The sequence below is a fragment of the Cupressus sempervirens genome, chromosome 6 (genome assembly GCF_028749045.1).
Source record: "Cupressus sempervirens isolate cs-2001-9-10 chromosome 6, ASM2874904v1, whole genome shotgun sequence".
Classification (NCBI taxonomy): Eukaryota; Viridiplantae; Streptophyta; class Pinopsida; order Cupressales; family Cupressaceae; genus Cupressus; species Cupressus sempervirens.
This window is the reverse complement of record NC_143123.1, coordinates 307,483,688-307,500,999: the sequence shown is the minus strand read 5'-3', so window position 1 is coordinate 307,500,999 and position 17,312 is coordinate 307,483,688. Positions and strand designations below refer to the sequence as shown.

At 39.0% G+C, this 17,312-nt stretch overlaps 1 protein-coding gene across 5 annotated transcripts in view; it reads left to right on the top strand.

The window, feature by feature from the left end:
- The window catches only part of LOC149552426 (S-adenosyl-L-methionine-dependent methyltransferases superfamily protein), a 323,723-nt gene that overhangs the window by 93,500 nt on the left and 212,911 nt on the right, over positions 1-17,312 (top strand). For 3 of the 5 annotated variants that reach the window (XM_089787982.1, XM_089787981.1, XM_089787985.1), the window contains exon 6: positions 2,622-2,720. The exons of the other annotated variants lie outside the window; for them this stretch is intronic. In XM_089787982.1, coding sequence (XP_089644108.1) covers positions 2,622-2,720 — 99 coding nt within the window. The remainder of the gene's footprint in view (positions 1-2,621; positions 2,721-17,312) is intronic. 5 annotated transcript variants of the gene reach the window in all.

Genomic DNA, 17,312 nt, shown 5'->3' with positions numbered 1-17,312 from the left:
CCCCTTTGATCTGTCTAAATTATCTACTTTGGAACAAATTAATCATGTAGACTGGCAAGAATTTATGCTTCGATATTTATGTGATTTTCCTAGAGTTTTATAGTTTGTCTATGCCAATTTAAGTTCACTAGTTTAAGATATCTTTCTAATACAAGTGATTAGCTCAAATAATAATCACAGTTTAGTTGTGCTTCAAAGTTAATAGATTAACATAAACACAAATTTCACATAGAAACAAAGCAGTACAATATATATCAACTTTAGACGATGGCTGATTTAATCTACGTAGGACATTTCTTGGTTTTGAACCAAATGCAAATGTCACAAAATATATTGTACAATCTCCTCAAATGGGAAAATTGCCGCAGTATTCCATCTTGTTAAAGTAAACATCGTAAAGGTTGAGTTACAAGATCTTTTGAACTCTCCAAACTTGCACATTCAAAGGCGAGCCAAGTCAAAAGAGGTCTAAAGATCTGAGACACGTCTTTGGAAAATTATTATAACTGTGGTCAGGACTTTGGGGCACAGCTACAAGCAAAACTCAATGAAGAATACATAAAACTCAAAAGTCTTCGGCACTGATGAGTCGGCATGGGTTGATCAAGTGGATTTAGAGGCAATGGCAGTAACTATGGCAAAGGAGGACAAAGCACAAGGAGACCCCTTGGATTTTGGTGTGGATGTCACTGAGCTTGAGACATAGGTAGATATCATTGCCACACCATCATCTAGGGACCTATCTTAGATGCAGATGCAGGATGATCAGGGTCGGGGCAAGTGAGATAGACTCCTTTGAGCCATAGACAAAATTCTAGTTTCTATTTTCATCATCTTCAAAACTTTTGACACCATAGATACATTTTACACTCTTTATATATTTAATATGTTATTTCTTAAATAAAATCTGTATTTATACTTATGTGATTGATGTCTTAGTGCTTGTTATCAGAATAGCTTCTATTCGAGGAGATTACTGTGTCTTTAAGGTTGGTTTGTTCAAGGGTGCATTAAACAAGTTGTAAATCTTTAAAAATCTTTGAGTTTCTTTCGTTTTTCAATTTGCCAAGTCTTTGGTGAGTCTGAGCACTGAGTTCGAGTTCAAGTTCATGTCAAATTCAGCTTGGTGAGTTTGGGCGAGTCTTAGTAACAAATCAGCTTGGCAAGTCTGGGCTGAGTCTAAGTCTTAGTCTTGTAACACTGGTTGTGATGCCTTTACCTGTAATTCTTGAAAGTTGTATCCACCCAAATATATCTTGTGATCTGCTTTGTGAATCAGTTGGAGGTGGATAACAGAGTGATCATATGGGTTTTTGCCTCCATAGTCTGGAAATTACCCTCACCTTTTTTTGCCTTCCTTGCTGGTTTGAGTTTTAAATCTCTCAGATTTGTACGATTCAGCGGATGCTGTTTATTGATTTATGGTTGCCAAGTACTTGGTTGGAGTTTCTCTTCACCTATGACCTAATATGGCGATGAATCTCAATTCAGGGCATTGTAGGTTTTCTCAGATTGCCTTCTAGCTTTTTTTCTGTTTTATTGATGAGACTGAGTTCCAGGCACATGATTATAGGATTGCTGGTTCACTCAAACTGGCTCCATAATATGCTTAAGGATTTAGGTTCAACATGGTCCCAAATTGATCTCACTCACCCACTCACTGTCACAAGGTTCTAAAATGACAAGCAATATATCTGCTGTTAGTTGACACCATCTATCACAACTGGGAAAACTTGTTCACTCAGCCCGTAGAGTGGATGAACTTGAGATCAGAATTAGTGTCTATAGGTAGCATCTAAAACCATAATAATAAATGCTTTAAAATTCCTAACCAATGAGGTATGGGCTTTGTTCTATCCTTATAAACAATAGTAAAGGAGTGTAACCTTCAAGTACTGGTGAAATTTGTACCAATTAACCAGATATATTATGAAATCGTATGTCGAAAATGAGAGAATAATCTGTTTATAAATACCTGCTTATAGTTAAGACCTCATGGGCCCAAAGTTGGCAAGGAAAATTCAAAATAATTTTAAATTGCTATATTTTATATTAAATATCTTTAAATTAGATAATACATATTAATGTGGTGTTACGAAACAGCTTGAGATATTTAAAGCCAACTTAATTTGGAAGGGACATGGCATGGTATTTGTGACTGAAGGAAAAAAAGCTCTTGCGTCCGGACTACTATCCTTTGTTACTTGAGGCACATTTGAATATGAGAACTTGACTGGCCGTCACATTGTTTTTGTTAATCCTTATGAGGTTTCTATTATTTTAAATCTTATGAGTTCTTAAGATAACTTCCATCTGTGCATTCTAAAGCTTCAATTTCAACTCTCATCTCTACCTTGTCTTCGATTCTAAGTGGCTTAATCTCATTAAACTAATCCATGCATTTGCAAAATGATTTGCTTCTGGTGCACATGTTATTTTTGAGTAGTGTTCTACATGTAAATTGATGATATTGGTTATATTTATCTTTTATTGGCTTATCCAGAAGGTGTGCTTAGTTTGAAAAATTATGACAGAAAATACAAATATATGTTTTGTAGTTTTGATGTCGACTATATTGCATATTTCTTGGCCTTTGATGCATCATAGTCAATTGTTTGTAGGTGAAACAAGATGATTTAATTTCAGACTTATTAGTTCTTCCAGCAAGGACAGATTTGCATGATCATCCTCTTGTATTAAATGGAAATTTATTTTTACAAGTAAGTCACTATCACTTCTAGTTTGTATATTTATATCCAGTATGTGGAAGGAGGCCTCCGAATTTTGACTTTTTTTGCTTTTTCTGGTAATCTACAGTTATTTAAATAAATAACATGATGCCACAATAATAAGCAAATGCTGTGATAAGGTGTTGAGACACCTTTTCACTTATTTGTGATTACTGATTGGTATGATTATGCAAAGTCATTTGCATCCAGCTACTGTACCTCATATACTTGCATCTTATTTGTATCTTTAATTATTATTATTTACATTGTGTATATTTATAGCTGCCCAATAAAATGTGGGGATAATCAATGCAGTACTATGAGCAGGTCAAATGAACAACCAATAAATGGGTGTGGGTACACAACAAAAGAAAACAGGAAGAAAAAATGGGGATATGGAAATAAAACACTTGCATTAATTTGGAAAGGAGCAAAATATCAACTTGGGCCACTCAGAGATGTGGAAATTAACAACCATACCTAGCCAACCCATTGAGAAACATGTAGACTAAGTAGAGACTCTCTGTATTACAATCTACCCACGTTCCAAACTCATATACATTATTTCTGGTTCTTTAGGTGAAACCTTCTGCATACTACAAGTTAAACTTCCCAAACATAAACATGTTTCTGAAAGTTCATTCTTATATAATGGTGATCAATAATAATGTAATGCCTCCTTTCAAAAATTCCGTAATTATACCCTTAATCTCAGATTCTAAATAGAACAAGAAATAGAATAGGATTAGTAATATCCGTATATTTGGCTGAGACCTTGCAACATGTTAGGAAATCATTCAAACATAGTCGACAACATAGATCTTCCTCATTAGAGACACGAAAAGTATATATTATATCAACCAGATTAGGAACATTTATCTAATCATAAGATATATTTAATTTATTGATGGAGCTTAACCATAGAAAGGCTAAGATAAGGGGCATATTAGGACGTGTTAAATAATCCTCTACCCTAGGCTCAACATTGCATATCAGCATTCTTGGCCATAATGTGGTTCCTTGCCATCCATATTAGGGGTTGTAACTAGTGGGAAACTCCATGGCCTTTTGCAATTTTGTACCCTACGCCAAAGAGTTGATGTCATCGCTCTTGGTCATCATGTGGCTCTTTGCCATCCATATGAGGCGGCATGCCTAGTGAGGAGTTTCATAGCCATTCCCCTATTTTATCGCCCCCCTATCCTCCTCGTTATAGTTAGAATCTCTTAGCATAATGATCAATTGAGGTAAGGGTTTGAAGAAAGTACAATAGGGTGTCTAGAGCATAGTTCCAAGAATCACGGCGATTCATGCGATTCACGCGATTCAGCGATTCGATTCAAGCCAAACGATTTTTTGTGAATCGGTGAATCGAATCAGCGATAAAGGGTTTATGAAATAAGTTACTCACTAAATTTTAAGGGTTTTTTAAATTTTCCGATTCATGGCCGATTCGATTCCGATTCATGGCCGATTCACGATTTGATTCGGCCTTGCCGATTCCGATCCGATTCCGATTCTTGTTACTTTGGTCTAGAGCATCCTTCCCTTATGAGCCCAAGGGTAGGGCATTCTTACACACCCTTGGCCTCATGGGACAACCTGTCGCCTATGAGGCGGTGTATTTAAAAGAGGATCATAACAGATTCTCCGTCCTTGTATTACTTATTACCCGTACCATGATTGATTATAACAAACATACAAGAGTTTACACATTATTGCATGTTTTCCCTTCTAATACGAGATCACATAATAATGATAGCATATTTATAGATATTATTTCTAATGTCCCCAAAGGCATAGTATGTTGAGATACGTATTAGCCTCTCACCTTGGCTCTCTCGGAGGCTGACTAGGTAAATGCAGGGGGAGCGTGTGGCCAGACAACAGGAGATAAGACAAGTTCAGGCTGAGATGGAAGTCGGGAAAAGAGGAATCACTTGTCGTATTTGTTTGCAGCAACAACAGGCAGAAGGGGATGTATTCTTATGAATCCCATGCAAAATCGATGCTTCCTTGAGTGTTATGAGAGGGGAAAGACGGGGTTCATCCCCTGTGAAGGCCATATAGCGGAGGACAGGGACAATGGAAGGGGGGCGAATATTTCAAAGGCAGAGAGATTTGAGTAGATTTAGCACTCACAGGGCCTTGACATGAAGCAATTCGTAACCAGGAGGCTAGAGTTGTAGCAACTGAAGTTATGTGGACTTGGAGGACGAAATCCCTTCGAATCAACATCCTTCTCATTGTTGTAATGCTACAGCCAGGAGGATATGCGGAAGTTAGGTGATACCAAGTCCAAGTGTGTATTACAAGAAGTGGGAATGGAGCATTGAGATGCTAGAAGACAGTGCTGATAGGAAGCACGATACATCACCACAGGAAGTCTTTGACGACAACAAAAAAATGGAATAATAGTGGTTAGTCGTGATCACAAGTAGGACCAGGAGTATGGAGTGGGAAATTACAAGGGAATAGAAGACCATCGGGGCTAAGAGAGAACAATAAGCTGGATGCGTTATGCTAGAAATCCAGAGGGGTGGACTAACAATATTAGGAGTTAAAACTGTCTGTATCTTGCAAATAGAGGGGAGTTTGTAAATACAAGGAAGCTTATGAGGGGTGAGTGATAGTGGCAAAGGTGTCATCGAACTTGGTTACACGCTACTTCCAGGACTATGGATTGGGTGGAGAACCAACCCAGGTCAGCCGCTTGCTATTGTATTCCCTTCTCATGTAACATGACTATTAAATTGAATGTGTTTTGTACAACTCATTTCACATTTTATGAATTCCAAATGTACTGGTGTTATTACTGTTTTTGTTAGTTGAATGGTCTGGTGCTTGTAGACTAAGCTGGGTAGATCTATTGATGATATTGGTAAACTATAAAATAGTCTACATTATACTTAATACTATGAGCAAACTGTCATGTCCCCTTCTTAGCTCTAGTGTTTTGGCACCAGTTTTGGCACCAGGTTAATCTATCTCCACATCCGGATAGATTAACGGCCTTAGCTAACAGGATGCCTACGAGTCACATCTAAGGTTTATTTTATGTACTTTAGTATTTTATTAAAATGTGTGGATAAGTCACTTTATGTTATAAAGTTATTTACTTTATAAAGTGACTTAAGTGACTACAGGATGAAAATTGTGTTTTATGCCACATTCCTTGCTTCTTTGTTTTTCCCTCACTTCGAGGTTATAAAAGAAGGAGCTCACATTGGGATTGGGACACACAAGAAGTTTACGAAATCAATACACTTCATATTCTAGTTGCTTTAATGTGACTGGTCTAAACTCCGAGGATGGAACCCCTCGAGTTTAGTTTGAAGGGAAGATTGGATGTCACTGTGGTCGGTAAATATTGTGTAGCCGACAGGTTGATGCCATCGGTAAATATTGTATAGCCGATAGGTTGATGTCATTGGTAATTGTTATGTAGCCGACGGACCTCTTCGAGAAGGTTCTTCGGGATGGCATATGTACAACTTTGGATCATCATTGTAATCATGATTGGAAGCACTATGTAATCTCTTCGGCATATATTTGAATAATAAAAGTACTGTTGTGTTACATGTTCTTGTCTATTGTCTGTATGCATTAATAAACCGTTTACCCCATATGATAAACATTTGGTGCCGTTGCCAAATGGACCTGGAACGAAGGCAGAGGAATGAAGATTAATGCCAAATCAACTTAACAAGGATAGGAATAAGATCAAGAAAAAAAATGAAATATGCACCGCACAAGAAATTTTAATTTTGGCACAACAGGTCGAGTGTAGATAGAGGTTTCAACAGATTACTGACAGACATCGAAGCACCGAGAAATTGTTGGAAGAGTCTCGACAGTAGTTGAATTTGGTGGAAGAAACAAGGGAGGAATTTCTTAACCTGTATACGCTGAGGGAAGAGAATCCAAACGGAAGGGAATTAACTTGCACGGCTTGGAGTGCCGAGGGAGCTTGAGCGTGGAGTGAACTCTTTGTCCGCGATACACTTTCGGAACGGACAACTTTGCTTGAGGAAAATCCTTTTCACTGAGTAACGCGGCTGATGGAAATAAGACGGGTGTGCAGAACAATGCGGGTATGCAGAACAGCGCGGGTGCGCAAAACAATGCGGGTGTGCAAAACAATGCGGGTACACAACAGGTACCTCCAAAGGAAAAATTGCTGGACCGAAGAAAAAATTGCCAAAGTTTGGTGGTGATGGAACGGTCGATCCAATCCGACGCTATAAGACATGCGAAACAATTTGGATGACGAATGGCATAACTGACTTAGATGAATGGGTCCGACAATTTCCAACAACCTTAAGGGGTGTAGCAGTTGACTGGTTTGCCTACGTCGACCCCCAAAAATTAACTACATGGGCGGAAGTTAAAAAGGAGTTTATCACTAAGTTTCAATTGCTACGAGATGACAATGAGATAGTAGCAGAAATCTACACCACAAAGCAAGGGAAAAATGAAACAGTCCGTGTATATGCCAGAAAACTAAAAGAATTAATAAATAAAATGGAAAGTAAGCCTACAGATGGGTTGAAAAAGCGATGGTTCATTGAAGGATTACGCCTAGAGTTAAGGAAGAAAATGAGGAATGTGTCGCCATCATCATACACTGAAGCATACAATCGGGTGATGGACTTAGAGAGCGAACAAAAAATGAAAAAGAAGAAGAAAAGTAGCTCATCTGACTCAGATGACGCATCTTCAAAAGAAGATAGCAGTGATGACGAAAACGGCAGCAAGAAGGTCCGAGTTCTCTAGAAGGATATGATCAGAATGATGAAGGAATTTAAGAATATGCAGAAAGAGACGAAGGGAAACGAGCTATGGTGCACAGAATGCAAGACAGAAAGTCACACGAAGGGATCCTGTCCGAAGAACCAGTTCTGTAAGATTTGCCAAATTATGGGACATTCCACAAAAGAATGCCCCTTCAATATGAAAACAAGAGGATCTCAACAAGTGCTCCTAACACAGGAGGCTTTCGCGTCAGGAGAGAGCGAAAACACCAGCAATGATGGTGCCACTTTGGGTGGGTACAGAAATAACAGAAGAGGGCAAAACAACAATACCAACAATAACAATGGGGGACATAGCCGAATTCAGTACGATCCGAATGGCCGTTCGATGGTTCAATGCCAAGCATGCAATTTGTGGGGCCACTTTGCATGAAACTGTACATCAGTGAATACACCAAAGTTGTTATGTCGATGGTGCGGTCTTGGAGATCATGAAGATGCCAAGTGCCCGAAATCAGGAGTGAATTTGATCAGCATTGGTGCGGATGAAGAAGTCTTGACAATCACATGGAAACAAGCAAAATTGTATCCCGACCTGACGGAAGAAAAGAAGAGATTGGAAGAAGTGCAGATGGAAATTGAGAAAGCAACGTAGGTAGAGAAATCACAATTGAAGGACACTACCAGTACTTCAACGAGGAACTGCGCAGAACAAAACATCATACGACAGATATTACAAATTGAAGTCCCAATCAAAATAAACGATCTGCTGCTCACAATGCCTCAACATCGATCGAAACTCACAAACATCGCTCCAACTGCTAAATTACCAGGAGAACATGGAAGGGAGAAGGAAAGTGGAGCAAGTACAGTGGATCGAAGGGAGAAGGAAAGCGGAGCAAGTGCAACGGACCCAATGCTGTTAGCTCTCACATTCGGAAGACATTCGGCGATCGTCGAGATGGGTATATTAGGAACGGTTCAGACACAATTGTAGATGGAGGTTCAGGGGTAAATGTTCTACTAGAAGATACTTGGAAGAAGTTGGGATAGCTGACATTGTGGCTACCTACATTCCAGTTGCTCACGATAGACCAACACGGGATCAAACCATTGGGAATCCTGATGGCACAACCAGTGACTATTGGAACACAACCGTTCCTACTCGATTTCGTCATCTCGTTGAAGAGGAGAGAATATGACACCATTTTGGGCCGGGGATGGCCTGTACAAGCAAGGCTTAAGCATGACTGTAAGACAAATACACTATCAATGGAAAGTAGGGGACGACGATTCATTAGTGATTTACACACACAAATGGTGGCGAAGAAGTCGTATTATTTGATTTTGAAGAAGAGGATGAAGGAAAGCAGTGATTGGAACCCAATGAGGAAGGAGCCCTACGGTTGGAAGGTGGATCGACGGATGATGATTTGGATTCGGTGAATGGCCTTTTCCACTAGTAGATGGAGGATTACGAGCTCTTTCTGAGCTGTAATATGTTAAGGGTCGATGAAGGTGAGAAAGAAGAGGGAAATGAATTCTCAAAGGAATACAGAGAAGTAGAAGAAAGAAAGGTGGTTACGACAAAAGTTGAAGGGAAGAACATACAGTACGAACCCAGAAAAAAAAAAAGATAGGGAAAAAAAGTTATTAGTCACCATACGAGCATCATACGACAGCCAATTGATGATCACCGTATGGTGTTTTATGTGCCCCGTACGGTGTTTAAAGTGCCTTCACCATACGAAAAAGTGAGACACCTTCATTGTACAGCAAGCAGGAGGAGTCGACACAGAATTTTTCCTTATGGATTTTCTATTGCACCCCGTACGACATTTTCTCTAGTCAATAGATAATAAACAACGTATGGTCGCTGCACAGTAATGGCACCGTACGGCTTGTATTTGCACCACAGAAATTAGCTTGAAGTAAATCTTTTATGGTACATGCAGGAGAAGCAGAGACCGTACGTATTTAGCAGGACGTAGAGGCCGTACGACGTGTTTCGAAGACACAAGGTAGACCAAAGGCTGTACGGTAACTACAAAGACCCGTACGATGTGTAAGTAACAAGGAAAGTTCTTCATGATAATATACAAGGCATCGCAAAGCCTGCATTTAGGCGTCTTGCCAAGAGGGGAGGTGTTAAACACATCAACAGCTTGATCTATGAAGAAGCCAATGGTGTTTTGAAGATCTTCTTGGAAGGAAAGGCCATATGGCCAGTCAGATGAAGTAACTGCAGCAGAAGTCTGAAGTCTATATCATTCAGCTGTACAATTGAGGAATTGTTTAACCATACAACAGAAGTTCATAGATCAGCAGAAGGAAGCAGTCAGAAAGATAAGGCAGAAGGAAGCAGTCAAAAGAGGAGCTAAAAAAAAAAAAAACGATGATATAAAAAATGTTCAAAATGAATAATATATGATGCTGAAGGGAAGGGAACGACATAAGCAAGTAGAAAATGCAAGTAGTTGCCAGAAAGAGTGGGATCGGAAGAAAATCACAAAAAAGGTGTGTTCCATGGAGTTTTGTGTGGGTTTGAGAGTGCTAATTTGGGGCGATGCCCCCTAGACCCCCAGTCGGTTCAGTTATCAGTCGTGGGAAGTGTGACCAGTTGGTGAGACTTGGAGCTGCTGCAGGCATAGTGTGCCAGAGGTGGAAATATCAACGAAAGAAGCCTTTCGAGAGGGGAGATACGCTTTGAGGCACTTGGAGTAGGTGTTGGACGTGAAGCTATCTTGGTGGATGCATAGAGAGCTTGGGAGGAGCTGATCATCCAGTTGAAGGCAGTGCAGCGACACTTGGCTCAGGGTACTCAGAAGTTGGAAGCAGAGAAAGCAGCACAAGTGGCTATCAAGGTCAGCTTGATTAAGGAGATAGTATTGTGTTAGCAGAGGCTATAGATGCAATGTGGTTTTGAGACCAGTTTGGTGCAGGCATGAGATGAACGTGAAAGTGGTGTGATAGAAACAAATCTATTTTGTTGTAGTTAGTCAGTTAATGTATTCTGTTTTGTTAATGTGTCTCAGATATTTTGTAATTGTCGTTTGGAGACGACTTTTTCTTTTGGGGGGATGATGTCGTCGATGAATATTGTGTAGCCGACAGGTTGATGTTGTCGGTAAATATTGTGTAGTCGACAGGTTGATGTCATCGGTAATTGTTATGTAGGCAACGGACCCCTTCGGGAAGGTTCTTCGGGATGGTATATATACAACTTTGGATCATCATTGTAATCATGATTGGAAGCACTATGTAATCTCTTCAGCATATATGCGAATAATAAAAGAAGTACTGCTGTGTTATATGTTTTTGTCTATTGTTTGTATGCATTAATAAACCGTTTACCCCATACGGTAAACAGACATCCGAATCTCTGTCTTTGAAGAAATACACCCTACAGGCAAAAATCGACAAAAGGAGGACTACAAGTAAGTTGGTTTCTTCCACAGTGAAACTTATATTGTGACATTTAGAGTATAACAGACGGGAGCAGTGTATAGTTGGCAATGGATATATGATTCAAACATGAAGTCATAGGTGGAGGAACTTAATAGTCTGATACACTCCTTACCTTATGCGGATATTATATGGTTAGATTACCAACACGAGTTGAGAGTATTCTAATGTAGACTTACGTTAAACTTGGGGAAGTGTTGAAGAGGGCCATTGCCAGTCGGGAGCATCAATCGTGAAGACCAAGGCAGCAGGAGCTGAGATTCATAGGGTGAGCTCATCTGGATTGCTTATCCCTTGGTGTAATAGCTCATTGGAAAGGTCTTTAACTTTTTTAAATATTTCTCTTTTGACTCAGAGCATTTTGGTGAACAGATTTCTTTCTATTGGGAAAAAGGTCATTTTCTAGATACTTGACCACTTTAAAAATGAGAAATATATTATTTCATAATTCAACACCACATGGAGACACTTTTAGGGTTTGAACTAAGTTTGGTGGGTTATAAGGAGATGAAGACAGAGTTCGAAGGTATTATTGACATATTGCATTTTGGATTTGGGTTTTGGGCTCTAATTGAGCTTTCAACATTTGGGACTCCAAATCCTCTTGCTTTGCCTGTTTGGGACATAGGCCCCAAAATAGTGGGTTGGATTCTTAGTAGTCAGAAGCATCTTGGAGATTGTGCATTGTTTCTTTAGGGAAACATAGTATTGAGTCAGAGTTTTAGATGGGGTTTGGACATTTTATCCACGTGTGGACACTTTGCAGCTGTATGGCCGTGCCTGGCAGCCATATTCTTTCCCACGTGCAGCACTTGAAGAGCTGGAATCTGGCCATAACTTCTTTCTGGGCTCATATTTCTCATTCACGCCTTCAGGTTGGCTTTGTCCTTGGTTGTATTCATCTGGATATGATTATAAATCTTCATCCAATTACTTATTAGGCGTATATTTAGGAAAATCTGCTTGAAGCGACTTTGTTTTAAATATATTCGGAATAGATTTTCAGAACTGGTTCATGTTATTGTACTTCTGTTATTACTTATTGAAAATCATCAAAAATACAAAACAATCAAACCCTTCTGCAACTTTTGTCTAGCTCTGCAAGAAAATTTTAATAAACAAGGAAAACAAATTTAAAAATATAAATTTACAGCAGAAGAGATCCATCAGGGATCTTTCAGAGAGAATGGGCAGCAGCAGGAGATGAGTTTCGAGCAGCCATCACTTCACAGGATTACATGGATTTGAGGACGAGACACATGCCAAGAGGGGGGAATAGAGGCCAACAAATAGAGTTGTTGAAGAAGATTAATAAGTTTTCCCTTCCTTCTTATGATGGAATGGGTAAGATAACTGCAAGGGTGTGGGTTCAGAAATTAGATATGTATTTGCAGTTAAATCCTATGCCGGAAGGAGATGCCATCAAATTTGCAGCTTTATACTTAGAAGGACTTGCACATGAATGGTGGAGTCATGGTATGATTACTTTGGGGCATAATCAGATTACTTCATATTCACGGAGGCTCTAATTGAAAGGTTTGATTATAAGGATCCTGATTTAGATTTTAAAGAATTGGCATAGCTAAAACAATGGTCAAGTGTTGATAATTACGTAGCTGAATTTCAAAGGCTAGCAGCCCTAGTAACTGATATAGCTGCTAGCTGGCTTCTAATGCTTTTTATGGAGGACCTAACAGAACCATTAAGTGGGTGGATCAAGGGACTAAGTCCAACATCCTTACAATAGACCTATAAAAAGGCAAGGGACATGGAGCCAACCACATCTCGAGATAGATTTTATGCTAAGGGGTCCATGTCAAAAAGAGACAAAGATAAGAAGCTTTTCCACAAAGAACGAGCTCAAAGGGCTGAAACTAAAAATTTGGACATCGATCAGCTTAATGAACTTAGGAGAAAGAAATTATGCTTTTACTGCAGGAAACCATGGGAGCTATCTCTCATAAATGCCCCCTCAAAGCTAAGGCAATTAACATGGAATATTTTTCAGCAGAGGAATCATTATCCAAAGGGGATAATAGTCATTTAGAAGATGACAACAGCAAGGGAGGTGAGTCTACAAATGAAGAAGTAATAGAATGGAAAGTGATAGCCTTCCTATTAGGTGATGAACAAGCTATTACCTTCCGAGTGAGGAGCACATATCACGGGCAACAAGTGATTACCTTAGTAGATACAGGTGCCACGCATAATTTTATAGCAGAAGCACTTGTTGACAGATTGGGGCTCCAGACAAATATGCATATAGAGGATTCAAAGTCATGGTGGCTAGTGGACATCAGCTTCTCAGTTCTTTAGTAGTGAAGGATATGCCTTGACGTATGGTGGATTATGACATTTCGATGAGTGATTATGACTGCATTTAAAGCATGACTTGGATGAAAACCCTATACAAGTTCACCTTCAACTTGGATAGGATGGATCTCAATTTTGAACATCAACGGAGAAAAGTGGTGATTAGAGCTCTCATATATAAGGGGCTTAAGGATCGATGAGTTGATAGATGAGCTGCATGGGGCTTACTTCTTCTCGAAGATTGATCTGAGATCCGATTACCAATTAGATTAGAGTCAGGGATGAGGATGCGGAGAAGACTGCGTATCATTATGGGCATTTCAAGTTCTTGGTCATGCCATTTGGGTTGACCAATGCTCCCACGACTTTCCAGTCATGCATGAACATGGCATTCAAGGATTGGTTGAGGAGATCTGATCTTCTTTGATGATATGCTCATCTATAGAAGGACATGGGAGGAATGCCTACAACACTTGGACATTGTTTTGAGCATTCTAGAAAGGAAGTCATTATATGCTAAGATGTTGAAGTGTGAGTTTGGGATGACAAAATTATTGTATTTGGGGCACATCATTAGTGCAGAGGGCGTTAGAGTTGATCCAAAGAAGATCTGCGCTATTATGGATTGACCTTCACCCAAGAACCTTTCACACCTCTGTGGGTTCATGGGATTGTCTGGGTTTTATAGGTGGTTTGTGAAAGAATATTCCCAAGTGACGACCCCTCTTACTGATTTGACACAGAAGGAAGTGTTCAAGTGGACTGATAGTTCTCAGCAGTGCTTTGACAGGTTTAAGTAGTTGATGAGCTCTTGCCCAGTATTGGCTACCCCAGATTTTACTCGACCCTTTGAGTTACATTGTGATGCTTCAAGAGAGGGAGTTGGAGCAGTGTTGATGTAGGATAGGCACACTAAAGCATATGAAAGTAGGAAGTTAAGGGATGCTGAGAGTAGTTACAACATTTACCACAAGGAAATGTTAGCTATCATGCACGCTTTGGCTAAATTTAGGCAATGCTTGGTAGGCAGTAAATTCACAGTTAAAACAAACCACAACAGTTTGAAACATTTTCTTGCACAGCAGGAGCTGAATGATATACAACAGAAATGGGTCAGCAGGCTTCAGGCACATGACTTTGATATTGTCTTTTTCAAGGGGAAGAAAACATGGTTACTGATGCATTATCTCGCAGACCACATTTGTGCGCCATTGGGGCATTACTGGATGATTGGAGAGAACTGATTATGGCCGATTATGCTAGGAATGATTAGGCTGTTGGTATTATAGAAGGCACTATGCAAGACGGGGAATATATAGTCATGAACAGGTTGATAATCTATAAAAACAGGACGTGGTTAGTACCCGAATCTGCAATTAAGCCTTCTACGACTCATTGATGGCAGGTCATTAGGGGTTCTTTAAAACTTACAGGCAGGTGAGAGAGAGGTTTGCTTGGAAAGGACTTAAGGTGGAAGTACTACGACATGTTAGGGAATGTGCGGTGTGCGAGCAGAATAAGCACAACACTCCTATCTAGGTGGATTGTTGCAGCCCTTACCAGTTATGGAAAGGAAGTGGGAAGTGGATTGTTGCAGCCCTCATCACGATCACTCCTGTGCAGGCAGATTTCACTTTTGGTGTGGTTCAGAATTTTTCGTAAAGTCAGATGCATGTTGCTTATAATTTAATTGTGTGCACTAAGGTTGCTAATTTTATTGAATTGCTTAATGGGCACCTTAGTTTTATAGCTCATTGGAACCAAGACGAGAAGTTTTAAATCATGGCCACATGAAACAAGGATCTTGTATGTCATTTTTTGATGAAAATGGGCAGTTTAAATTAATAAAATGGCTTTATTATATGTCAACTTTAAATATAACTTAAAGTTGCTCTTGGAGGGAAACATAATAGAATATCATATTTCAAAAATTTCAACCAAAAAGGCACATCTGTAAGTTACGTCAGGTTTGTGCTGTAAGGTTCAAGCTCAATCGCGTTTGAGAATTATAAATGCATTTAATGCAAAAAACGAACCATTCTATTGTGCATTCACTTTTATGAGATTGTGTGAAGAGTTAGCAAGGGTCTAAGCAAAGTTAATTTGCATATGTTGTGCGATTCTCTGCATGTTCTGAAGACACTTTGAATCAGTGTCTGATGCTAATGAATTGTGCATGATAATTCTGATTGAACACCACTGTAGAATAGGTTTGTGAGTTTTTTTTTGGTTTCTTCTATTACATCACAAGCTGGATGACATTATCAGTCTGACTGCAGCAATAATGTAGGGGCTGCATTGGATTTTATATTGGTGTCTGTGGCTCATTTGGGATGGCATTCTTGCTGAAGCAGCGTTAGTAGTTGAGGGGCTGCGTTTTAGAAGACACAAGGAACATTTTGTAGTGCGAGTGCCTTCCTGTTTAATTTCTAAACCTCAACACCAATCTGTGAATGTTTTTAGAGGAAACATAATTATTTTGGGTGTCAACTGATGCATGTTGGTAGATACAGGTTCTTTCAAATTTTCAATAGTTTTCAATATATTTCACATGCATTGTATTGACTTGGTATATATCATTTGTGGAAAATAAGAAGGGTTGTTGGTAAATAGTTTGTTGTAATTAGTTTTTCAAGTACTGTTATTTCAATTTCCATTATTATTCAAAAAACCAGAAAAAGGATAAATATCAAAAACACAAAATAATTTCCAAAACTTTCAAAAACAAAAAAAATAAAATTAATTCTTAAGCGTAGAAGCAGGGCTCTTTACACTGTGTACCTTTGGTTGAAGCCCTCGCATTGGAAAAATTCACATGGCATAAAATAAGTGCGTATGGTGGGTAGAGGCATGCAATAGATGCCGACAATTCTTGAATTCATGTGCCTTAATTAAGCACAAGTTTTCTCTATGCGTGCGATTAAACCAGCTGGTGGAGAAAGATTAAAGGCACTCTGTATTTCAATTTTATAGCTTTGTTATATCGGTTTATTATGCGCCTACATCTGGGAAATAATTGAACGGCTCAAGATAATTGCTACGATAAAGGAAGCTTCTTCTGAATCGAAAAGGACAGACAGTCCTGAGTCTAATGTTGGCAAGGGCTTCTCTCCTAGAACTTTCCAATTGTTTGTTTGTGGCAATCCAAGCAATCTGCCAAAACTTCCAGGAAAATGAACCTGTATCTATCTTCTTAGTAATTTTTTGTTGTTTTGAAAGTGACCTGTGCTTACGAGAAGACATTAAGCTGTCAAAAAGTGGGACTGGAATAGCAGGAAGAAATTATATGCAACATTGTGTTAAATGGAGTTTAGGCACTTACAATGTTCTTACGAAGATATATAGAAGCTATGAATCAATTCATTTTCTAGAGTCTCCTTTCTACTCTTTAACCAAGGCAGAACAGAATAATTTCCGGTTTGTTGCTAATAAATGCCATGAAATAACCTAAGACACATCTACATTACCTATGCTTCGGAACACAATACTATGATGTCAAGATTTGTTAAAAAATTGGAGGTGCCAATTCGACTTCTCATTTTAAATTGGGTTACATGCATTCTTTCTTATTGTTCTCTTCTCTTCTTTCTCCGTTCCTTCCCTCTTTGTTTGTTTAATTTCTTTTTCTTGTTTGTTTTGTTTGCTTGTTTACATCATGCATGCTAGTGTTTTTTGTCCATCATATTACTTCTACATCCCTTTATGTTGGAGCATAGAGCATTACTTTGTTCATCTTTTATGTTGATGATTTATATATGTATGTTTGAAGAAACTATTTAGTGTAGCAATGACTTTGAGTGTAAGTAGACATTCTAGAGATTTGCCATTTTTCACTGCCTTTTTAAGTATCCTGTCAATTAACATCTGGATTCTATAGATAACAAATCATAATGTGGCATGGGAGATCATAAAATGGGTGAAAGAAATGATTTTTTGTTGCCATTCAAAATACAAACAGTTTGTTGTTATTGCACTAAATCTTCTGTAGCAACAAAATAGAGATTGGATGTAACCATGGACAAGATGGTTGTCCAGAGAGCATGAAACTATG